This window comes from Chanos chanos, chromosome 4 (genome assembly GCF_902362185.1).
Source record: "Chanos chanos chromosome 4, fChaCha1.1, whole genome shotgun sequence".
Taxonomy (NCBI): Eukaryota; Metazoa; Chordata; class Actinopteri; order Gonorynchiformes; family Chanidae; genus Chanos; species Chanos chanos.
In genome coordinates, this window is record NC_044498.1 from 37,133,110 (window position 1) to 37,158,798 (window position 25,689).

A 25,689-nucleotide genomic window follows, 5' to 3' on the forward strand; every position below is an offset into this window, starting at 1 on the left:
TTCTCCAGACTTTTCTTTCCTCTTTGTCTCATCTTTTCTTTTTTCATGGTGACGTTGTTCTCTAGTTTTGGTTCTCGTTGTACATTTTCCCTTACTGCAGTCTGTAATACACATGGCTGATTTACTCACTCTGTTAACCAAATTAACCAAAACACTGTCATTTTCCTAAGTCAGGGAACCCAATACACCCAGTACTTTATTGTAATAGGAGTCTGATGGGCCATATTCTTTCAAGGCCTCCATTAATGGTTTAGTAGTTGTGTACATTCTGAGCACATTCAGCCTGGAGATGACTTCACAAAGTATGTATAATTATACAAATATATATAATTAAGCAAATATTTATATATGTTAAGTACCTAGCAACCTTTCCAAACAACACACAGTTTTATGCCATATACACACACACACGCAGACACACACGTGTGTGTGTGTGTGTGTGTGTGTGTGTGTGTGTGTATATATATGTGTGTAAATATGTGTGTGTGTGTGTGTGTGTGTGTATATGTATATTTATATACATAGGGGGTAGAGGTGGGCACTTAGCATTACACCTTGGGTATTTAGTGTGGACATGCTAATCCTTTTTAGCAGTGGCCTCCTACATTACTCCCTTATTAGCTCCTGAGGTTCTTTGCTGAAGCAGTCTCTTTCAGGGTAGGGAGAGTATCTGTGTACCTGTTTTTTCAGTCTAATAAATGCAATAAAAAACTGTCAAGACTTTCTATCTCAACTTTGTAAAGAATTCCATAATCTAGGGAAGATGGTTTGGCATGTGAATTACAACTGCTCTTATGATAAACAAGCTCCAAATTTGTGAGAACTTATATTTTAGATATCAGAGGCCGCTTGCTTTGTATTTTAACCAGAATAACAATGTTTTCCTTTTTTCTGACTGTACCATTTGGTTTGCACAGATTTCACCCTGCCTTCCCTACTAGAGGTGTTCCTTTGCCGAGAAGGAAGAACTGTTCCTTTGAAAGTTGGGCAAGAAAAGGCTTTTGCCGATGCACAGAGCACCGGGAAACGTCTGTCTGGGAACTGGAAGTCACGGCGAGCACGAAGAACCGCACAGAGATACTCCGTAAGAGATGCACGGAAGTCGCAGCTCTCGACCTCAGACTCAGAAGCAAATTCAGATGACAAGACTACAGGCACAGTGTCGAAGTACCGCCGATCACATGGTTCAACCATCCGTGTGAGTTGCCAACATCATCAGTCAGACATTCCACAAAAACAGCAGTATCCCACTCCTGAAACCATGGCCACCCTGGACTGCTCCCAGCATCATATGAGGCTTTTTAGTTCACAAATGCTGGATGCTGAAACACTAACGGACCCAACAGCTATGTCCATCTTTAATCGCATGGAAAACTCCCCCTTTGACCTCTGTCATGTTCTTCTATCCCTTCTCGAGAAAGTCTGCAAATTTGACATGACCATCAATCATAACCCAGGTTTAGCTGTCAGTGTTGTGCCCACGCTAACAGAGATCCTTACAGAGTTTGGAGACTGTTGTGGACCAGGAGGTGGAGGAGGTGGCGGAGGGGTAGATGATTTGGCTGGCGGTTGGACCGAGGAGCCCATTGCACTTGTCCAAAGGATGCTTTTGCGAACCATTCTTCACCTCATGTTTGTGGATGTGGGCCAGAGTGAATCGCTACCTGACAATTTGCGTCGCAGCCTAACTGATCTGCTGAGAGCCACGCTGAAGATCCGCACCTGTCTGGAGAGACAAGCCGATCCATTTGCCCCGCGGCCCAAAAAGACCTTACAAGAAGTCCAAGATGATTTCTCCTTCTCTAGGTACCGCCACAGAGCTCTTCTTCTGCCAGAGCTCCTTGAGGGGGTCCTACAGCTTCTACTGCGCTGTTTACAGGCCTCTGCACCAAATCCTTTCTTCTTCAGTCAGGCTCTTGAACTTGTCCATGAATTTGTGCAGCATCGGGGCCTGGAGCTATTTGAGACTACTGCGGTGCGTCTTGAGAGCCTAAGTTCAACTCGGGACTCTGACGTGTGCAGTGAGGCTTCAGAGCGACTACGTGGTCTCATAGCTGGTGTAGTCAAGATAATCAGTGCAATCAAAAAGGCCAAGTCAGAGCAACTACACCAGTCCGTGTGTGCAAGACGACGACACCGCCGCTGCGAGTACTCCCATTTCCTGCATCATCATCGCGATCTCTCAGGACTTCCGGTCTCTGCTTTCAAGCAAGCTGCCCACCGTAACCCCTTTGAAGAGGAAGGAGAAAGCAGTGAAGCTGAGATTCGCTACCCGGAACGTTGCTGCTGCCTGGCAGCTTGTGCTCACCAGTGTCTGCGGCTTCTCCAGCGACTCTCCCCATCGGGTCCTGCAGTGCTGCAAGTGCTGGCTGGAATGCAGGCTGTGGGAATCTGCTGTTGCATGGACCCACGTTCTGTGGTGGGTCCTTTGCTACAAGCATTTCAAGCTCCAGGCCTTCGCAGCTATCAGTCCCATGTGCTTAATGTCCTTACTAGGCTTTTGTTGGAGCAGCTTGGTGGGGGACAGCCATCAGAGAAGGCCAAACTTGCCTCTTGCAATATTTGCACTCTGGATAGTAGCCAGCTCCCTAGCCTGGAGGAAACCCTGCATGGGGGCTCTGTGCTAGGGAAAGAAGCAGCTTCATCTACTTCTCCCTCATACCGATCCCAGGGTATCCTGCCCAGTGGAGGAGCTGAGGATATGCTTTGGAAATGGGATGCTTTGGAGGCCTACCAAGCGTTGGTGTTTGGTGAGGATTGGCAACTGTGTCAGCAGATTGCAAGCCACATATGCCAGCTGACTCTACGGGGAAATGCGGTAGTGCAGTGGCAGCTTTATACTCATATCTTTAACCCAGTGCTTCAGAGAGGTGTGGAGCTGGCTCACCATGCCCAACAACTGGGCGTGTCCACTGCCTGTACCCAGGTCTGCAATTACCATACCCAGTGCCTCCCCATAGAGGTGCTGCTAGTCTACCTTCAAACATTACCAGCCTTGCTGAGGTCAAGGTAAGATGGTAGTAGTCCTGGTCTTTTTGATATCTTCTTTTCTCTTCACTGCAGTTCTCTTCAGTCCTGGTATCTTTTCCAGTCCTTCTTTTGGGCTTTTTTTTTACCTCTTTGTCTCTGTTTTTCCTTCTATCTAGGAGTGCATAACCACTCAGTTTTATCAAATTATTTGTATATGTGGTTAACATCTTGCAATCCAGTCATTGCCCATTTTGGTGTAATTGCTCTCTCCAGTGCAGATTGCTTGCTCTCCTCACTCATCTTTTGCACATTTTTATGACTCCTACACTTCAACATGTGGGCATGTGTTTTTCATCTCTGCATAAATTTGTATAATGTCCTTAAAACACATCATTTCGGATGAAATGAATGGGCTCCCCATGTCTGTAACATCAGATATGCTCAGAAAGCAAATGCAAATTGCACCTATTGTGTACTCACTCTCTCTTCCTCTTGTCCTGTTTTATGCTGTCTGTGATACACAGCAGCTGTGAAAATAAACTGGGGCAGTTTTGGATGATATGTCTTTTAAACAGAATTAAGCATTTGCATTTGATAAAGTTAAGATTACCGTCAGAAAATAATTTCTGATCGAGTTCTGCTTGTTTTATGGCTTCTTTTGTTTGTTTGTTTGTTTGTTTTTTTATTTTACCTCAGTAGGGTGGTGCGTGATCTGTTCCTGAGCTGTAATGGGCTGAACCAGGTCACTGAGCTGATCTACCTGGACTCCACTCGCCCGTGGGCACTGAAGGTGTTTGAAACATTGATTTTAAGTGCTTGGGACCAACAGGTGGACTCTTCCCCTCAGGAGCTTGAGAGTGCTGAGGCCCAAGAGAGAGATGCTGTTCTCGGGCTTGCTGAGGAACTAGGCTCCTGTGGTGCTAGTGATGGACCACAAAGTCTCAGCAAATTCTATGAGGGTCTGAGAGAAGCCTGCCCCCGCCAGAGGAGTAAGAGTGGGCCAGGGGCAGGCGTAGGGCGTAACCGTGGAGAAGCACATCTGAATACCATTAATCTCTTCCTATGTGTGGCTTTCCTCTGTGTGAGCAAGGAGGCAGACTCAGACCGTGATTCTGCTAATGATTCGGAGGACACCTCAGGATATGACAGCACAGCCAGTGAACCACTTGGCAGTAGGTTACCTTGCCTCTCACCCGACAGTGTGGCACTGCCCTCTAAGGAACAGGTGAGGCGTGCAGCAGATGTGTGGTCTGTGTGTCGCTGGGTGTATTTGGCCAGCCCAGTTTTTCAGAGGCAGTTCTTTAGATTGGGTGGCTTGGATGTTTGCTCCCGCCTTATGGCCATGGTCATCCAGAAGCTTACCTCCAAGACTAAGGACAATAAGACGAAGAAAAAGAAAGAGGGCAAAGGCAAGAACAGTCCATCTCATCCTGACTCACCTGCTCCAGCTGCGACCCCTGTGCAAGCTGACCTTGTGTCCACAGCCCTAGGGACAGAAGAGGCTCCACTGCAGGATGTGAACGACTCAGCGAGCCCCATTCAGGTGGAGGGTAAGAGCAGAGACCCAGCCAAGAAACTGGAGGAAGAGTGGCCCCTTCAAAGTATTCGGCTATTGGAGGCACTTCTGGCCATTTGCCTGCACAGTGCAAATTCAGCTCTGCAACGTATGGAGCCTGACTTTTCTTTCCAGGTACAGAATATGCTGTCTGTTTGCTTACATGAAACGTGGTTATTAGGATTTCATTATGGTGTACTGTGGGCTTGCATAGTGTTTGCCTTTGACATACTTGAGAGAGCAGTGACACTTTTAAGCCCATTGCAAACATCTCTGTATGTGCTTTTATGTTGTATCAGAGCATAGTATTGGGAGCTCTAATTATTACTCTCTCTCTGTCTTTCTATTCTACCATTGCATAGCTTCAGTCGGTAGAGGAAACACTCTGTGAAGTGAGAGATCAGCTATCTCGCTCTGGTGTGGTGAACTCAGAACTGGCAGTACCTTTGTTTGATTCTCTGTTGCGAGTCGCTCTTGCTGAAGTTTGCTGTAGCCCTGATACCCTTGAAGAGAAACCTGAACGGGTAAGCTAACATCTTCTTTCCAGAAAAGTTGCTTTATCTCTTGAAAGTACTGCCATAAAAACCAAAGGAGAGGGCCATCTACAGTGATAAAATAACCACTGCCCTCTGAACTAAAGCTTGAGGTGAAATCAAATAAACAGGTTTGGTTTTGACTCTGTGGTTCTTACACTTAGCTTCCGTATTGTCATTACTGTCTTCTCCCTCGGCTTAATCATCTTGATGAAAGTAGCACTTTTGTGTGGCATTATGTAGGTGTTGCATCAGCTAAAATAGTGGGACTACAACAGCCCCAGCTGCCTTGAATGAGAGACATAAGGAGCTCACTGATATTGTGTTCTGTCATAAAATTCTGTCACTCAGCTGCGGTCTGCAGTAGTTGAAGCATGTCTGCCTGATTTAATCCTGTGCAATAGCTAAGTGTTTGGACATTTATGTAATGGCTTTGTCCTCCATGAATCCCATAACTGTACGTAAAGCTGCTGAAAACTAGAACAAACCTGGTTCAACAGAGATTAAGGCTGTTGTTAAGGCCGGATGTGTGTCCTTGCAGTAATTTTACATAAATATTACAGTCATCTAGTCTTTGTTTAAATGCTGAATAAGTCTGTACTGGATATCTCCAAACCAGTTACATTATATCTCATTTATTTTATTTGAGTTATTTTATGTATCTCTCTACTTTAGTGTTTGAGCATTTTGAAAATTTGTTTTGCGTAGTGCGTATTCATATACGGCCTTTAATGTTCAAGAGTCTGTCTGCTTAAGATAAACGGATTGTGTGTGTGTGTGTGTGTGTGTGTGTGTGTGTGTGTTTGTGTGTGTGTGTGCGTGTGTTTTTGTGAGTGTAAGCGTGTGCGTGTGTGCATACGCGTGGGTCCGTCTGTGCGCGTTTGAATACCTCAGGGGAGTTTGTGTTTATGCTGTAATGGTCAGCTGATGGGGTCTTATGATCAAAATCTTTATTTATTTTTTTATTTGGTTGGGATTTGAAAACAGCCACTTTTAGTTTGCTACTTAAATAGCGAGGATATTCAGGAATACTTTTCTTTGTGCTCCTGAATTGATTACCGGATTTTGAACATAAGGCTTTTTCCAAAAAAAGGGCATAAGGGTAAGAGTAATCTGTCTCTCTCCTTTTCTTTAAAGCGATATGATTTGTAACTGATACCAGCTTGTAACTTGGTCTGTGCGTTGTGGTTTCAACTGAGGAAACTGATACAGTTAAAGTAAATACCAGAGGTCTCGCAGTAAGATCACTCCAAGTGTGTACAGGCAACATGGCCATAATATTGTTTATTTTTAATTTAATATCGAAGTACTGTACTGTGAATTGTTATTGTGCCATTTGACTTGTAGTATGAAAGGTTTAACTTCCTTGCTCTTGGTCCCCCCCCCCCCTCTCTCTCTCTCTCTTCCTCTCTCTCTTTTTCTCTCACTCTCAGAAGTCCCAGGTGGGGAGTGAAGTGTCGGCCATAGCAGGTGACCTGTCAGAGGATGCTGATGAGGGTCGGGTGGCTGACGTCCATCCCCTTGGAGAGGAGGAGGGCTACGACGCAGACAGTGAGAGCAACCCAGAGGACTCAGCACGCCAAGAGGAAGGTAATGTACGCGATACTCTCAAGCGCACACATACACACACCCGCACACACACACATGCACACACACACACGCACACACCAGTTGGCTCATTTGGCTCAATGCAGCAGAGCGGCTAGAGAAAGGCTTGCTTTGATCATTTTTTGTCTAATCAGGCGGTGGAGACCTTAAACTTTCTTCTCTTTGTCTGTCATCCTTCGTTACCAGAGTTAAGACCTAAAGAGACTTCATTTATTTGATATTTTGTGTAATTTTCATGTTTACAACAGAATAAGAATTTCCCAGTCTAGTTAGCTGTACGTAATTGCTTTGCTGTTGCACTGAGGTACGGACAGTAACGGATGTTAAGATAAGTCCTATCGTTAGATGTGACTACTGTTCACTAGACTGACATCAGTGTTTTGGATGTTCTGTGAGTTTCATAATTGGAATATATGTTCTGTTTTTAACACTCAGCTAGCAATAAGTGATCGGTATTTTGGATCAGTCTACATACCAGCGATGAGAGAAATTATGTTAATATGAAGTGATCTTTTGGCAGCCTTTTTTTCTTTCAAATACGCAATGTTTGAATTGATTGAAAGTAAGAATGTTAGATGGTATGTGTCCATAGATATAATATTATTATAAAAATAGTAGCTTCTATTGTTTGGGATCATTTTAATAATAACGTATATTACACGTCATATCTTGTGAATGGACAACAAATTGAAAGTACTAATGTAACATAGCCTAGTATGTACCCATAGCTATAATATTATTATAAAAATAGTAGTTTCAGAGGCTTGGGATCATTTTAATAAAAATGTACATTACATATCATATCTTGCGAAGGAATGACATAAGACAGTTAAAGTTATATAATGCGCCCAGCAATATTTGTAGTTTCAAATAAAATGAACAGGATTTCGATTCAGATTGAGCCCAAAAAGAGCATATTTATACAGTAACGGTATGGAGTAGAAGCAGCGGGTCTTTTTTGCTGAAGAAATGTTTTGACTATCGCATCAGTAAACTTGCACCATTTCTGACCTGTAACAGAAGACCAACATTTTGTACAGCTGCACTCTACAGTTCTGCAACAACTCACATAAACAATTTATATCACATCCTCACAACTCAATCCAACAAGTTTTCTGTGCTAAAACGAGTTTAACCTGTCACAGTGCCAAGCCATATGGTGGGTAGGAGCCTGGTTTCAAAGGGAGTAATTATAACTCCACATCATGCTGATATGAGCCAAGTGTGTAGCAGGTAGGCTGTAAGGCCAGGCGGTGCCTGGGAGGCCAGGCCATTTCTCTCTCACTCTGATCCCTCTTTGCAGTCACATGGAACGCTGGCTGAAGACTGAATTCCCTTTCTTTTCCCAGAATGCACTCTTTGTTCCCTCTGGCTATGATGTAAGACTGTTGCAGTGCGTGCCCTTATGAGAAGAGTCTTGTGACTTGTGGTTTTGACAGATCTGTCTCACACACAATCTCACACACACACACACACACACACATACATATATGCAGACACACACACACAAATACACATACATTTTGGTCTGTGATATTGTAAGTTTTAGAAAGTGCCCCTCTGTTTTTTGTTTTTTTTTTCCAGTTGAGAGAGAATGACAGGAGAGTGAGGAAATGTTCAGGGCTGAACCTTTTTTCTATTATTTATTTATTTTTTTTAATCACTCATGTGTCTCCTGTTTAAGATAAAGAGACAATGCGGGCATACATTGCGTGACCCCAGAGAACTGAAATGATAGATTGATTTATTGAGTAATGGTTTAATAGGAGTACTGCCCTGTTGGTTTGCTTGGGGTAAATGAGCCTGATATCCCAGTGAACTAAGTGCATTGGTTTTATTGATCTCATCATGTGATCAGAGAATTAATGTTGTTCTGACATACCTCAGTCCAAAAAATCACATCCACAGCTCAGTGTTTGCTGTGTAACAGTCAAGGGATTTAGTCTGCGTATTCTGAGTCCATTTCCTCTATCTTGTGTTTACTGGTGATGTGACTGGTTGTAAGTAATGATTCTAACTAGAAAGTGGCTGCTGAGCTCCAGTAGCCTGTCCGTAGCCATGTATTCAGTCGGACCTACAGAGGCCATTCCACTATAGCATTTCAAGAGTGCTGTGTATAAAGGCAACTCCTTTGGAAAAAGGGTGCATTTGATTTTAGCAGGTAGTCAGTTAATCATATAGAGGCTTTGAGTGTATGTGTTTTTGTGTACACTTTTTTTTTTTTTTACATAAATGAGCAGTTTGTGTGTATATGGACTGTATATGTGAGTCTAAAAGTGTTAAAATATACGTTGATATTATGTGTGTGTTTGTTTGTGTATGTGCGCGTGTGTGTTCGTCTGTGGGTGTATGTGTGTGCGGGCGCACGCACGCTATACCTGCGTGTGTGAGAGTGGAACTGTGCACAGGCAAAATCTAAAAAGAGGCAAAAACCTGATGAATAGAGAGCTCCCCTGTGACAGTCTGTGGGCTTGGTCACTACTAAATCATGCGGGGACTCCCATGCCTGTTCCCAGCCCTCCAGCTAATTCATTTTTACTGGCAGCACATCAGGCAGTAGTCCACAGTACAGAGATCAGCACTGATGCAGCACTCCTGCCCTTTTTGCTTTCTTCTCTTCACATCCACTGTATGTACTAGGAGACTGCCTTTATGCTTAGTAATTTGCCTGTATACTTTGTTTAAGAAGCCTGTAAGTATGTATGTGTGGTTTTTAATGTCTCTCCTTCTCTGTCTCTCTCTTTCACTCTGATTGTGTGTGTATGTGAGTGGCTTAGTGTCTGTGTGGATAGTTTGTGTCAGTGTCTGTCTTGTTTCTGCAAAGCAAAAAAAAAAAATGAAGAAGAAACTCTAATTGAATTCTTCTTGGATCTTCCAGTAGGTGTGAAGGTGGAGGCTGCCCCTCTAGGGGAATGTACATTTGGGCCTCTGGGGATGGCAGAAAGCCCAGGCCAAGGGCGGCTGCTCTTCCCAGAGATCTGCACCATGGAGCTGCAGCTGCTGGCTGCTGGCTCCCCCGACGTGGAGGTATTGAGCCATGTGCTCCAGAGTCTATTAGGAGCAGTCCGCAGCAACCCCTGCAACGCAGCGCTACTCTACGATCAGGTCAGCTTCTCACGCCACCCTCTCTCTAACCCACTCTCTTTGTGCACAGAGGAGGAGTTTCCCATCTACCGAAAATCAAACATAGATAAAGCTCCAGAAAAGGATAGATGTTAGTGGCGTTGAAATTTGAATGCCTGCGTGTAAAACGGAACTAAAGAGCAATGAGAATGTAGTGGCGGATGAATCTGCTGTTATAATGTAGGAACGTGTTTTATAAATCAACGCCTTTAAGTCAGTATATGATTTATTTTAGTATTATACAAAATTGCAAAATTATAGTGTGTATAATGTGTGTGTGGTTTGCTAAAAATAATGAGGGTTAAAAGAATTTGCTTTTTTTGATGCTTAGTCAACAACCAAGCGTTATAACAACCAAATATAATTTACCTTCCCATCACATGATGTTGTAGTCCCAATGTAATGTACAGCACAGTGTAGTTGTATCATTGGAGTGCTATTGAATGTGTGATAGTTACAGACTGCCAGATCACTCACAGTTCCTGTGTGTGCTTCTGCCTGTACAGGGTGGTGTGAAGAGCATTCTTACTGGCTTCCAGAATATTCTGAGCCAATCGGATTCCTGCTACAGAGGTCAGTTGATCTGCCTATGCTTTCCTTGACATTTTCATATCTTGCTGAAGTTAAGTGACGTGTCTCTTTGTTTGCATGTAGGTGGGTGTGTTTGAGCATCTGTGTATGTTTTTGCTCCTTAGTTCATGTTTTTGTTTGTTTACCAGTCTGCATGTGTGTCTACAGATGTGTCTATGTGCCCATTCTGTGTAAATAATGTGTTGCATGCTCTTCCATGCAGAATGCCAGACTGTCCTGATGGAACTGCTGGTTGCCATGGTGAGTGAAAGGATCACAGCAGAGGAACTGGCCCTCCTCATACGACTCTTCCTAGAGAAAAGTCCTCCGACTGTAAGTACTTTTGACCGAAGAATTAAGAGCATCCTGTCTGTTAAATCTATCATGGGCAGTTGTACCTGTAAGGGTGGTGACAGCACAATTTCAGATTCTCGTTTTTCCTGCTCACAGCATTCACAAAATTCTTCTCTGACTTTATATTTGTCTGGTCCTCAGCTTCCACTCTCTGATTACTGAGAATCAAGGAAAGCCTTCAAAAGGTCTATAAACTGCTATTTTTGTGCAACCTCTCTTTATGGAGGGTCCAAATCTGCCCATGTTTAACTTATCTTTATAAATGTAGGTGACACCTTATCTACAACAGTTAACATCAGCCATCCATTCAAGCCAGTTTGCATACATCGTTCAAATCACTGGATTTATGAAGCCAAGAATAATTTCTAAAGAGGCAGTTGTTGTCATGGGGTGATGATCTTTTCACTGTATGCAATAGAAAAGTAATCAAAAGTGCTGAAAAGTGTTGGAAAAATACACAATAGATAAAGGAACTCCTTGATATTAAACTGATTACTCATACACCACCAATCATTTACACCTGCATGAAGGAGGGGAAACAAAATTAAAAATCTTATTACCGCCAAGATGATTTTAAAAGCAAACCAAAGCAATCTCAAACAGAATCAGCCCTCTTATGCTTTCTCATTTCAAACAGCGCTCTTTGAAAACCAGGTGCATTGTTAACCTGGCGCGTGAAGCGGACATACTGACGCAGGGCTTAATAACCCCTAAGCTTTTGTTTGATGACACTGATATGAATCACTAACGTGCGTCAGGACTTTGCTCTTTACCACGACCTGAGTGGGCAGTACTCTTCTTCATCCTCCTCCTCTTCCTCCTCCTCCTCTTCGTCTTGATCCATACTCCCTTCAGATTTCTGTTTGTGCTTTATCGTTCTGTTCTTCTGCCTCTGATAAATAATTGCCCTCCTCAGCATGGCTGTTACTGAGTGCCTCTTCTGCTCGGGATGCAGTTTTGCTCCGTCCTTTGTGACTGATTTTGATTTAATATGCGTCTCTCCCCCACTGCTTTGTAGCGTTTCTGAGATTTGAAAGCAGTGTGACTATGCTGAGGGGGGATTTGATTTTGTAGAAACCTTCCTTACAGCTCTTTCTTTTTTCTTCATTTGAATATTATTCACGCTTGAATGTTTGGGCTGCTCAACCTCAAAGAGCTCTGTCGTCAGTGAGGCAGTAAAAAACAAGTCTTAACACTAAACACTGCAGGAACTGACTCAACATTAGCACTTACCTGTTGCTTTTACAAATATATCTCCCACAGCAAAGCCCCATTTTATCTACCCATCACCGTCTTAGTTTTGTGTCTAATATTGAGTCATTTGTCATTCTCTGTTCAGATATCTTAAGGCTGTGCCCTGTTGGGCTATCTAAACCCTCAGCAAATAGTATACGTATGTATACATGTGTTTGTGTTCTGTTTGTCTCTGTACTGCAGCTGGTCTCTGTGCTCCAAGCCCCACCCCCAACTCCTTCCTTTGCTGCTAATGGAACTGCGTTTTTACCACTGCAGTGTTAATGAAGTTCTATAGAGAGCGATAACTCATTACCACACTCACACACACACACACACATGCTCCCCCAAGGTTTTTTGATGGGCTTCTCTCCCTTGATATTGAGTAAGACAGCAGAAGTTTGGCTACTATTATATGTTTCCCAGACTGTAATTATCAACATTTTATTTGGCCTTTCAGCAGCCTAAGCGGTGTTCAGTTCCCTGTCTTCGGACACAGTGGACAGGGTCTTAAAAATTTTCTTTACATCTCCCCTCAGTTTATCCTCAAGATTATTGCCAATTTAACGCGATTCAGTAGAATGACAGTAGATTATTTTAATTATTTAATGGCCCTAAAGGCAATATGAATAAACCATGAGTGATGAAGGCCTACAATGGGCACCCTGTGAAGTTATAATGGACATTCTTACTGTGTGTGTGTGTTTTTTGTTTTTTTTTCCCCCAGGAGGTCTTGCTGCAGGGCATCCTCAAGATTGTGGAGGCCAATATGGACGTGGAACCTTTGCACTTCTTGTCCTTTCCCATGATTCTTGGGCCCTCTGCTCCCGGCGGAGGGTCTCCGGGGCCGAGGCCGAACGGCATGGCAGGGGGCAGAGGGGTTGGCATGCTGTGGAGGGGTAAGCTGTCGCCAGGTCGGGGTGACGGAGAGAGCCAACCAGGACATTTACGTACCTCCCCCTGGCATATCGCACCCCTTCATCTGCCCTTGGTGGGGCAGAACTGCTGGCCACATATGGCAAGCGGCTTCAGCGCCTCCCTCTGGATCAGAGCACATAGGAGTGAGGATGAGAAGGGCCCAGCGGAGAGAGGTAAGAGGGGAAGTGACAGTTTATGACTGCACACGTCTTGTTAACGTTTTTTATTTTTATGGAGTGAAGACATATTGAGAGGTTAACCAAAAACTGAAGCCTCGACCTTAGATTATCCATTACCTTATCCTAACTTTAACCTTCGGCCAAGATGCGGTCTCCCTTAGACCAACTTAATAATTATAATCATATTATTAAATATCTGTCCTCGGCTGGTATGCAGACCTCTTCCATGATCTGATACAACTGAGCTCAGTTAAATTAAAAAACAAAAATAGATATTAGAAAATGAATTGTATTACATGCTTGAATTGCGTATGAAACTACTATTTTTATGATGAGATATCCTGTGTATTGGTAAGACACACTGACGCATTCTGACACACTGACATATTCTCTTTATTCCTCTCTTTGGCCTTACTATCTCACTCTCTTTCTTACACACTCACACACAAACACACACACACACACATACTCACCCTCACACTTTTACCTTTCCATATGTCTATATGATTGTGTTGTTGCAGAAGAAAAGATTGCACAGACCTCAGAGTCCCAGCATGGAGTGTCTCAGGTCAGAGAACATTTGGTGGAGGAGGGCCTTGTTCATATTCTATCCATGGGTTCCAAAGCCCTGATGCTGCAAGTGTGGGCAGACCTGACCACTGGGAGCTTCACTTTCAGGTGAGATTGCCATCTCTCAGCTAGATGTATTCATTTCTGCAGTAATCCCATTTAGAGAGATGATAGATTGGGCACTGCTGAAGAAGCTTTAGGTAACTGTCGTTTCCTGGTGAAATACTAGCTGGATTGAAAGACTTTTGTTGTGTATGTAAAGTTATAATGAGGATCTCATGTTAGGAAAAAAAAAAGTTTTTTTAGGGTGACTTATTCTGATCCTTGTCTAAATGGGTCTTGGGTGTGTTTATACTGTTTTGTGAAAATGAAGTGACTCTGGATTTGCACAGGATTTGCATTGATCCTAACGACGAGATGAAGGCTGGTCTGCTGGCCCAGGCAGAGTCAGGAGAGGGCATGTTCACACCAGGCAAATGGCAACACCTTGGTCTCACTTATACCCAACAACCTGAGGGCAAAAAGAACATCCACGGACACTTGGCTCTCTGGGTGTGTGGGGTTAGGTAAGCGCACCGCAGACACCAGGATAGTTTTCTCCAGGAACTTCAACAGCTCCCAGTCGGAATACTGTTCTCAAAGGAGGGGAGAATTCCCACTCTTTTTTTAAAATTGAAAATAGATGTGCCAGGTTATATTTATGACAACTGCAGCCGGTGTTATTGCATGACTGTAAGTTATGATTTTTGGATGTAGTGGAGAGATGAGCTAATACGTTTCACTTCCGACATATTTTCTCAAATAATAAAATTGAGATGCTTTACAACACTATTTATAATGCTATTGCTTAGAGTTTAAGTGCTTTATGTGTGAGATCAAGCACACATATCTTGTAATCGTTATGGGTTGTCTGGGGTTGTGTTTGGTGAGGTTTGCAGAGATGTGATTAAGAGGCTTAATTGATTTAATCTCACCTCGGGCTCATTTCTGATAAAACTAAGACCTTTTACAGTGAATAGTAACTATACTTGAGAAATAAGATTAAATCATGATGTTAAACTGATGATCAAGCTTACATTCAGGATGTAATGTAACATAACATAATGAACTGAACGATATAACAGTATACTTACTTAGTGTGCATACCAGTATATGCGTGCAAAAGAGTGAATTTTATTCTGAATTAAATTAATGTCTCATTAGAGAGATTTTTTTTTTGTTCCAAAATTATCCATTTCCTCCTGTGATGAGCGTAGAAGGTGTGAAAAATAACAGAGAAATCTAATGATAAATGACTCACATTTTGAAGGATGTAAATCACTGGATGCTGGACTTGTGTTAAAGAATAATTTTTGGCCTAATCTCCTCTGGATAGCTGCCATAAAAAAGCCTTAAAGTTAACATTTTAATACACAAGTGACGTACAACATGAAAGAGCTGAGATGTTCTGGAAGAGGTTAAGTAGCTGACACCTGAATACAGGCATGTCAGTCTCTGAAACAGAACCTGTCAACTGGGAAAAGTGTCAAGAAATCTGTATTTATTAAACTAAGACAAACTGCATCAGCAAGGAGTAACAGAGGTCACAAACTGAAACTCACAGTCAGGGATAGATTGTATTTAACAGTGTAACTGTTAGAAATCACAAAAAAAAAAAAAAGAAAATCACCTGAAAGATTATCATGGAACTGAGCTCTCAACTAAACAAAAAAATGTATCATGAGCTTTTACCTATAGCGGCTGAAGCCTTTCTCAAGGATAAGGGCTGCTCAAGTCTACATTAGTTAATTAATGTAGTTTGTTTAGTATCTCTTTAGTTTCGGTTACCTCCTGTATTTCTGGACTCCTGTATTTTTTATTCCTGTCAAGGTGAGCAGCCAACAGCAGATCCATCATTTAGTTTGACATATGTAACAGTAAAATATCTCTCTCTCTATAAATGTGTATATATATATGTACATATGTATATGTATATATGCATTTTTTCTTTGTTTTAACAGAAAGTGTGAGTTATCTCTGGACTACACGATCCCTAGGAAGTCCAGCCTGTCGACTGACAGTAATAAGACCTTCTGCATGCTGGGCCACTGCCTACATGGCACAGACGAACCGCCCCGACACAGTGCACGCTGGGATATGGGCACCCTGCTGCTCTTTAATGGTAAGACATGTTATAGAACAGGCATTGCCGGTCCCCATCATCCTTTCTCTGAGTCTTTCTTTCTCTTCCTCTCTCTCTCTCTCTCTAGCTCTCTTTCTGTATGTCTCCCCCTTTTTTTGGCTTGTTCTCCTGTGTCTCTTTATCTTATCCAGTCTCTCACCAGCAGTGATGACATATTGAGGTAGCATCTGTATTGTTCCATTGCATTAATTCTCTCTCTGCACTTCTGTGCAATGTGGTTTTTTTTTTGGTTTTTTTTTGCACATTTAGCTCTGTATGAAATAGGTCACATTTCAGTTGTTTGTCTTGCGCGCTGGACTGTGCATAAACTTTAGCGTGTGCTGCACACTGTTCCTCCTCTTACTCATTCTCAGTTGACTTAATAGTTTGAATGAGAATTTGTGGCCACCTCCTCACTAATCCAGTTTGGCACCAGTTTGCCCTGTTGCCTCTGTTTGGTCTGGTTTGGTTTGGCCATGTGATGGCATCTCTGCCGGTGCCCCATGGCTCAGTGTCGTGTTTAGATGCGTATCTGTGGCGGTGTTGTGTGCCTTTGGCACTGGCTCTCTTTAGCGTGTTGTTTTCCCTCTGTGAGGAGGGCTCGATTGCTGTTGGCAGTGCGTGTCTTGGCTGCGGATTCTTCACATTCCTGCCTCTGGAGAATGCTGGTGACAGAATAGGGGACTTGTTTCTGCTGATGTGTCTTGAATGGATTCACTCTGCTCATTCCAACCTGTGAAAAAGACCAAGGTCATCAGGTGGGCCAGCGCGCCCAGCTGCATTCTTGGCTTATTTGGGCTTCTCCATGACACAGCCAGAGCAGGGAATATCCTACTTATAACAGCATGGCAGGAATGCCAATTGACCAGTCAAAACTTTGCATTAAATCCGTCATTTTTTTAAGTGCTGCTCTATGAACATCTGTGGTTTAAAGATACACGTACAAAGAACCGAATTAGTGATAATGCAGAAGAAGGAATCTGGTTGTAGGCTTTCTCTTGGCTGGTTTGTAGCGTGGTTTAAAGTGTTTGTTTTTTGGGGTTTTTTTTAGGCTCCAGAATCAGCACAGAGGAGGCCTTCTACCTGTACGCCAACGGCCCAGACCTCACTTCCATAATGCCCTGCAAGTACGGCAAACCCAGAGGAGCATTCTCAAAGTACGTGACCCAGGAGGGTCTGCACTGTGAGCAGATACGAGAACTGCTGATGAAAAACACTGAGGTGGACACAACAAATCTTATCGTAAGTGCCAAGTCGTAATGCTGGAAAACACCACTCGATATATCGAGTAATATTATACTCAGGTGGTATTTTATGTGTGCTGATGATGTGCAACTGCTTGATATGTTTAATGGAAGTCTGTGCTTCTTTCAGTGAAAGTACTGATAACTGGTGACTAATAGCTGGTTGTAACCACTCTCTTTCCTCATAATATGAAACATCTACTCATCTAATGTACTAATCTGTTGCCTGCATTTAAAAACATATCCTGTGTATTATTTATGTTTTCATCTTTTCGGGCCTAGTTGGGCTTGGTTTGGTAAAATGGTAGACTAAAGTTTTAATCATTTGAGTCATTTTGTTGTTGTTAGTTATATGCTGTCCTTTAACGCTGACGTGCTAATTTGTCTCATGCCGCAAATTACTGCAATCACAAGTCGTTTAGCTGAAACACGCTGTCATTCTCTTCACTGCGTTGATAATTATACCCCATTTTAGCCTGTCTGTGCAAGACAAAGCTATAACGTTAAGATGGCAGAGCAGAGAGATGCATATTAAACGTTGAATAAGAACAGATGGAAGCTTAGCACCTTTTTTTTTTTTTATGAAAAATATGTCAGTAACATGGGTTCATCTGCTTGTATGAGTGTATTTGTACATACCTGTTCATCTGTGTGTTTGTGTGCATGTGTGTCTTTTAGGAAAGCCTGGCAGTTGTCTATGCGCCCAGAAGTCCGGCGACATATACCATCTATGAGCCTGTGATCCGTCTGAAGGGCCAGACCAAGACTGTAGTGTCTCAAAGACCCTTCAGTGCCAAAGATGTCCAGAGCTCTGTCTTAGATCCACACGCTCTGCGGATCCTCCAGGCCTCCCAGCCACAGGGTCTCCAGAGCGTCCTGCATAAGATCGGCGGCACAGGGGCCGTTGTCTTCCTGTTTGCCAGGGTACCATGTCACTTCTTCCACTGTTTGAGCTGGAGGATGCCTAATAGCGTCAGCTAAATGTACAGCCGTCGGTCAATTAGATCATTACAATCGTTTATTAAGTCGTGTCATCCAGCAAATTGTCGTTTAATCAGGTTTGTCTGCAGTAATGAAAATGAGTCTGTTAATTGCCAAAACAGAATGCTAATTAGATCTTCTTTTTTTTTTTTTAATAGCACTATCAGTTTTAGACAATTTAAGGTCATAGTTGTTTTGACCTCTGGCCCTATTGATGTGTGATAGAAAATGACATTTTTGCCTGACACAAGGAGCCCAGGCTGACATGCCGTGTTGTCCTATATAGCATATTTTTTGACATTTCTCAAATCTAATCTAACACTCTCTCTCTCTTCCCCTCCTTGCTCCTTAGGCTGTCGAGCTCAGTGATTGTGAGAAGACCCAGGCTCTGGCACTGCAGGTGCTGCTTTCTCTGGTGAAGTTCAATCAGCAACGCACTAATGAGATGGAGTGTTACCACGGATACTCTATGATCCACCAGGTCCTCATCAAATCGAAATGCATTGTGGGATATCACATACTCAAGGTAAATCCATACCTTTTAATTGCTTGTTTTAAAGAGAGGTCAGTCTTAAAAAAAATAAATAACATTTCTTCTTCTTTTGTTGCCTTAATTGCTTTTCTATTTGCTGTGCTATTTTGGTCTGTGGAGTTTTTAAACTGTGTTGAATAGTGCAACCTACTGGTTGCACATGTTATTACAGACAGTTAGCTTTGACCATTTTACTGGGACTTAATCTGTACCATTCTCAGTATTTCTCCTGTGTCTCCTGGGATTCTCGTCAGTGTGGAAATACAGGCTTGGTCTGTATAGAATGCTTGCGTATAGATTTTATGACGTTTTCACCCAAATTTAGCTACTGTGTCTTTTCCGTTTCAGAACTTCTAGTCCTGTCAAAGCTGCATGTTGTATCTGAAAGCTTTATGGCATCATACAGGATTGTGTGCTGTGATGTCTTTATCACTTTGTTGTGACATTTGACCTCTGCCAGTGAATTAAAGTGTTTGGAATTGCTTGATGTTGTTGCATCATTATGTTGTGAGTTGGGAGCATTAACTGCCTGCCTCTGAATGACACAGTCCCGTGTTAAAGATGTCCCTGTATCTGAAATGTTTGTATCCGTTGACGGCTATGCAGTTCCCTGTCTCTCAAATGTCTCTCATCTTCCATGTTACTGTGTGTGTGTGTGTGTGTGTGTGTGTGTGTGTGAGGAAATCTGAGAGGAGAATTTCACTGCCACACTAACAGACTCTAATACCGACCAGATGCCCTGGGCCTGACCTCTGTGGAGCACACATCTGAACATCGTTAAACGAGAATGTCAACTAATTTCATCTGACGCTATGACATTCCAGTCTTACATGCAGCATGACATAAATTGTATTAAAGATTTAAAAATAATTTGAATTTAAAAATTGTGTTTAATAGTTTTAGTGTTCAAACGTCATGCTCTTCCCAAAGGCCAGAGAGTAGGGTCCAGTGGAAATGCTGTGATGTTTCTGGTCCGATAATGTCTCAACACGCGGCCTTCTTATCTGCTCGGTAGAAAGGCATTATTTTTCCCTCAGTGGATGGTGATTGTATTGGCAAAGCCATATGTTGGAAGTGACAGCCTGGAAGAGGTTGTGTTCTTCTTTTTCATTTAATGTCTTCTTTGTCACTGCATTAAATGCATAGTCTGTTTGTCCTCAGAGATAATGAGTCTGGACTCTCATCATTTATTTGTGTGTGTGTGTGTGTGTGTGTGTGTGTGTGTGTGTGTGTGTGTGTGTGGACTGTATTGAATTATGCACATTCATCTCTACAAGTGGTATGTGTAGACTCCCTATCACTATATTCAGAAATTCTCTCTCAAAAAATGAACTGTGGTATACTAGTTCCAGCGCATCTGTCAAAACTCAGTGTTTTAAATATAGTTGTTTTCCTGTGTGTGTGTGTGTGTGTGTGTAGACTCTGCTGGACGGCTGTTGCAGCGGGCCCATCCTGACCTGCGGGGATGATGGTCAGTTCCGTCTGGATGCAGAGTCCACTGCTGTGGTTCAGGACCTCAGACTTCTCTCAGAGATTCTGTTAGACTGGAAGATTTGGGCCAAAGCTCAGGTACATAGACACAAAAACACTAAAATACAACACAATCACTTTTTACCAACACAGTCACACTTTCATTCTATAACCCTCCAATGACCTAAGGTCACTTCAAGTCTTTTCACTCAGCTCCTTTTAGGTAAATGTGACTGTGTGTGTGTGTGTGTGTGTGTGGGCGCGTGTGCGTGTGTTTATATGCTTAGTGTGGGGTGTGGGAGACCCTGCTGGCTGCCTTGGAGGTGCTTATCCGAGTACACCATCCACAGCAGATGTTTAATATCCGTCAGCTCCTTAAAGCCCAGGTGGTCCACCGCTTCCTGTTGACCTGCCAGGTACTTCAGGTAAGAGTCATATCCCTGCGGCTGGACCCAGGCCCGAGCGATCCTCTCAGCTTGACAGGTGCTTTATGTTTCTCACCGTGAGTCAGCTAAAATACTGTTCAATGTCATTTATTTTTATTGTTGCCTAAGGCGGAACAAAACAGACAGATGCCGGCTGTTGTAGACCAAAAATTGCTTTTAAATCAAAGAGCAAAACAATTAATTTGCAAAAAAAAAAAAAAAGAAAGAAAGAAAGAAAAAATTGTTACTTGCTCTCAGGAATACTAATGCTGTGTTGAGTCACTGTGTTGATTTTTTTTTTTTTTTTTTTTATCGTGGAGTTAATCATCCTGAACAGAATGTTCAGTCATTTTCCACAGGGCTAATTCTAAGCTTTTGGCACTTACAAGCAAACCCAGTAATTAAACACATTCAATATTCTGTTCCCCCCTCAATCTGTCACAGGAACATCGAGATGAACATCTGACCTCCATCCCACAGGAAGTCTGCTTGTCCTTTGTCAAAATCATACAGGAAGTCCTGGGATCACCTCCTGACATGGACCTGCTTCGCCTCATCTACAACTTCCTGCTGGCTGTGCATCCACCCACAAACACTTATGTTTGTCACACCCCCACCAGTTTCTACTTCTCCCTTCACATTGGTGAGAGGCTAGTAGCATATAGGAATTCTTAGTGTAGTATTAGTATTGAAAGGTTTAGAATGATCATAGTATTTAGAGTAGCTCTAAATAATGAAATTGTACGTGAGCATAAATGTGTGTGTGTGTGTGTGTGTGCGCACATGAGAGAGGGAGGGAAGTAGAGAAATCCATTAAAGCACATCTGTAAAGTTTGATAACACTGACAGAAAGCTGTGTCAGCTGAAGTGACTGTGGTTTAGGTGGTTTGAAAGCTGAAAACATTGCAGTTAGCAAATGTTGCTCTTGAATGGTTTTCTGACCTGTTACTGTGTCAATTTAGTTTTAGCGTGTGTTGCTGTTTATTTTTCACTCATGCACGTATTGCTTTTACTCCTCCTAAATATAAAGTATGTACTTTATAACAGCTCACTGCATGGACTGTATTTGCGTGTATTACAGATGGTAAACTGTACCAGGAGAAGGTTCAGTCGCTGATGTATCTCAGACACTCTAGCAGTGGTGGCAAGTCTGCCTGTAGCTCTGTGGTCTCCCTATCCCCTACCGTCTTCACTGAGGCGCCCCATGAAGGTAACATTACCACGACAACCCTATCCCAGCATGCCCAGGGGCACTGACACCTCCAATCCCATTAGCACCATGACGTTATGCTAATTCTCTGCCATCTTGCTCTTTTAGCAGGGTTCTTACGCAGTATGGAAAAGTATGGAATTTGATTTTAGTAATTTTCAGGTCTGGATAAGTATGGAAAAAAGAAAAGAGAGTATGGAAAAATATTTGTATTTCCAGACTATTGCCCCTATTCTGTTTTCTAAAATATAAAATTCAGAATTTTTAAAAATTAATTGATCAGTCATACAAGCAGAATGTTTTTCATGGCATTTGGAGCAGGCAGCTAGTGCAGGCAAAATCCCAGCAAAAGGGATTCATACCTCTTTTCCACCGACATGGTGCCGGTTCCGGTGCCTAATCTAGAACCGGTTCCACGCATTTCCACTGAAAACAGACAGCTCCTCAAAATTGCTAGTCCAAAAGTTGGAGCCACTGACGTCAGTGGCTATAAAAATTAACACCACAAGAGAACCAGTCAGTTCTGCGTGTGACGTGTTTGGTATGAGATGTTCTCTAAAGGGGCAGGAGTAACAAAAAAAGTCTGACCAAGATGACAGAGGTTAAAGGCTAAGTGTAGCATGAAAACATGTATGATTAAAAGACATATGGGCAACGATTTGTGCCTACATCAGCATTGGTTGTTGTTTACATGTTACTTGAACATAGTCAGGCCAGAGCAGAAAAAAAAAACTCTCTCAGCAGCTATGGTCAGGGCAAATGGGCCACTGTAGCTTTATTCAAGCACTTGGACTTTTGAGCTAGGTGACAGGCTTGCTCTTCTCGCAAATTTTGCCCTACCACTTTTCACTCTGGGGGCACAATTTGCAAAAACAAAAGTGTTTCGCTGTGTGGAAGCCTAGCCTAAATGTAAATTTATAAAAAGTAAGATGTGTTCAGTTCACCATGATATTTTTCCCCCATGGAAATTACCTCAACTTTCGCTACATAACGTTCAGTTCTCAAACCTTTCGAAATGCAAGCTGGTTCTCAAAAGGCACCAAGGCAGAACTGGCTTGGCACTGACACCGTCCTGGTGGAGAAGAGGTACTAAACAAATTTCTCTAGCCTCCTGGTAATCCAAATTACTAAAAGACTCTTAAATTAAAAATTGAGAACATTTCAGATTCTCTCTGATCCCTTGGGGGTAAATTGGTCTCTCATTGTCCCTGCTATGGAGAATTAAATACAAAAATCTATATTTTGACCTCTGGTCCCCTGGTAACCTAAAACATGAATTTCTCTGTTACTTCAGAAATAATTAATGTACCAGGCTATGGAGCTCAGGGCAGCTCCCTGGCCCTCTCCCCAAACATTTAGGGGTAAATTGGTGTCTCTTGCCCCCTGGTATACAGTTTAAATTTACATGTCAAAAACTGAATAAAATTGCACTGTTTTAGCACTGCAGCTTGAATAAAACACTGTGCACTGAATTTGTCTGGGTTTGGTGTTAATTGATTTGTATGAGCTACAGTACCTAGCTGGCAACTATTTGGCAACATACAGTAATACCATACATAGTCAGAATGTAGCATACATGTTAACAGTTGGATTCTAGAGCCATTTATTTGCATAATAAACATCTAGCTAATTGTACTCAGATATCACATATGGTCTGAAAAATCTACTGAGAAGTCTGGAAATTTGACTCCAGAGGCCTAAAGTCTCCAAAATAGGCCATGGTTCAGTGTGTGACATGTCTCTCCTCTTTCTGTATGGTCCTGTTGGTCTTTGCTTATGCTTAGTAATTCCTGATCTTTTCAGACAACAGTTCATTTGCTGTCTGCTGTCCAGCTAAGTTCAAAAGTGTTTTTTTTTTTTTTTTTAATTTATTTTTTGGATAGAGGGAGGGAGAGGGCAAACAGAGGACACTGTGAAGAGGTGCTAATTTGCTGCATTAATTTGAAGGTGGTTTGGGGCTGTGTGGGAGATTTGAGGCAGTTTGTGCTTGAGGGCAAAGGAGACCAAAAACATGATGAGAAAAAAAAATTAATTTGACGGCACCACTCCTATCGTATCGCAACATGGTGCTCAGTAACGTATCTGTCTGGATTCACCATCTTAAAATGTAATCTTTTGGGTCTGCATTTATTTAGAGAACAGTCATCTGAACTCTCAGATCTCTGTCTGGCCGTTTATACAGACTTCCATTTGTCCATATCCTCTCCAACGATATGTGTCTGATCCACAGCACACCTGGCCCCCTCCCCAGAACACGGTGGCGAGGAGAACACTCTGCGACCTCCTAGCACGGGCCCCTCACCTTACACCTCTCCTACACTGACGTCTCGTCTGGGCCACGGGGATCCAGCCGGGAACTCTGAGGCAGAGGAAGGGGCTTCCCTGGCCAATCAGCAGGGACTTGGCAGCACCGAGACCCTGAAACGGGCCGGCGAGGAGCCGCTACTCAGCAGCTGCGAGTCAGCCAAGACCATCTGCGACTCCCAGGACATACCGGAGGAGGGCGGAGGTCCTCGTACTCCCTCCATCAGCATAGAGGAGGAGCGCGAGGAGGTGGAATACAGCCCGGTGGACGGCAGCGTGAGCGCCGAGTCGGAAGATCGTTTCGACTGGGCAAGCGAGGAGGCCCCACGTCGCCCCGACAGTCTGAAGGGCATCCAGCCCTTTCAGAGAAGCCAGAGTAACTTGGCCAGTCTGGGTCTGGCCTTCCCAGCACAGAATGGGTCACTGGCTATGGCTCGCTGGCCCAGCGTAGCTGACCGGGCCCCCATGCCTGACGACTGGGAGAGCTACACCTACTCACCAGGGTATGACCGAGCTTCCAGCAAAGCAGAGTGCTCCAATGACAGGTACTGGTTCTAGTCCTTCCTCTCTGGTTTACCCATAAATTGGGCCTCATATGACTCTATTTTTGGAGTCAGAATAGACTTAAAGAGATCAGCAGTGATTGTGCTTGTAGATTGTCATTGACCCTTTCTCCTGCCAACAGAAATTTCTACAAATAGATGGTACTTTGAGCCTAAAGAAACTGTCCCTTTAAAAACCTCAGAATGATGTTGAAACTGCCTCAAAATTTGTTGTCCTACCTACAGAATTACCCAGGATACCTTTAATCCCATCTGTCACCTTAGAGCATGTGTTTGAGCATTGCCCAAAGTAAATTAAAAGTATAACTTTTAATTTTGTTTTTTTTGTTTGTTTGTTTGTTTTTTGTTTGTTTTTTTTTTAATTTTTTCATCTTTTAATTCGTGATCATTTATATTAGCATAACCAAAACAATGGTCTCCATTTAAGGTAAGAAACAAATATTAGAAATGCTCTTTCGCCCAAAGCTCCCGGGATTTGAGCTTACCATCAACCAGCGAGCAGCTCGCCCTGTGAAAGCTATTCGGCTATCCTCAGATGGATTGTGTGATTTTTTTTTTCAAAGCTGCCTTTCAGATTGTGGTATACATCAAGAGACCTTTTATTCCATTTTTTTCTGTAAGGGATTACACCCCTTAATGGATTATGCTAATTGTTGCCTCCAGGCATCTCAGGAAATGAATGAGTTGCATTTGCAGGATCCATTTACCAGTTGCATCATTTCTTGTTGTTTTTGTGGTTTGGTCGTCTTTGATAAGTTGGGAAAAAAGGCACTTTGAAGCATCAGATACACTAATTAGATCCTATTTCTTTTTTGCAGTGTTTATCGTTACGCAGAAATTGAAAACATAACCTAGCTATCTGCAGTTTGTGACATCTGCTTTCCCTATTTCCATCTGCTAACCTAGGTTTTATACAGAAAGTCTTTTATACACAAGACCGCTTGCTTGAACTTATATCTCTTCTGTATTAAACTGAGGAGCTATGAGTCATATTTAGCATAACTGCCAGTGTTCTGCTAGCGGGTTGAGTTGTGTGCGTCAACTTGTGTCATTTATGATGAAAAAAACATTTTCCAAAGGTGTTTGGGATCAGTTATAGGCTGTCGGCTTACACTGGACCATGTTTAAATAAGGGTTAGTGTAGCCACAGGGAAGCTGGATGGCATTGAGTTCTTTTATGGGCAGG

At 42.8% G+C, this 25,689-nt stretch overlaps 1 protein-coding gene across 1 annotated transcript in view; it reads left to right on the plus strand.

Moving 5' to 3' along the window:
• lyst (lysosomal trafficking regulator) overlaps positions 1 to 25,689 on the plus strand; it is a 49,241-nt gene that overhangs the window by 3,176 nt on the left and 20,376 nt on the right. Inside the window, 19 exon segments of the mRNA XM_030771069.1 lie at positions 918 to 3,009; positions 3,670 to 4,660; positions 4,888 to 5,049; positions 6,492 to 6,648; positions 9,548 to 9,771; positions 10,296 to 10,362; positions 10,583 to 10,692; positions 12,674 to 13,076; positions 13,568 to 13,721; positions 14,006 to 14,179; positions 15,614 to 15,774; positions 16,826 to 17,016; positions 17,697 to 17,942; positions 18,352 to 18,525; positions 19,951 to 20,100; positions 20,289 to 20,426; positions 20,871 to 21,069; positions 21,508 to 21,636; positions 23,867 to 24,485. Of these exon segments, the coding sequence (XP_030626929.1) occupies positions 918 to 3,009; positions 3,670 to 4,660; positions 4,888 to 5,049; positions 6,492 to 6,648; positions 9,548 to 9,771; positions 10,296 to 10,362; positions 10,583 to 10,692; positions 12,674 to 13,076; positions 13,568 to 13,721; positions 14,006 to 14,179; positions 15,614 to 15,774; positions 16,826 to 17,016; positions 17,697 to 17,942; positions 18,352 to 18,525; positions 19,951 to 20,100; positions 20,289 to 20,426; positions 20,871 to 21,069; positions 21,508 to 21,636; positions 23,867 to 24,485 (6,541 nt within the window).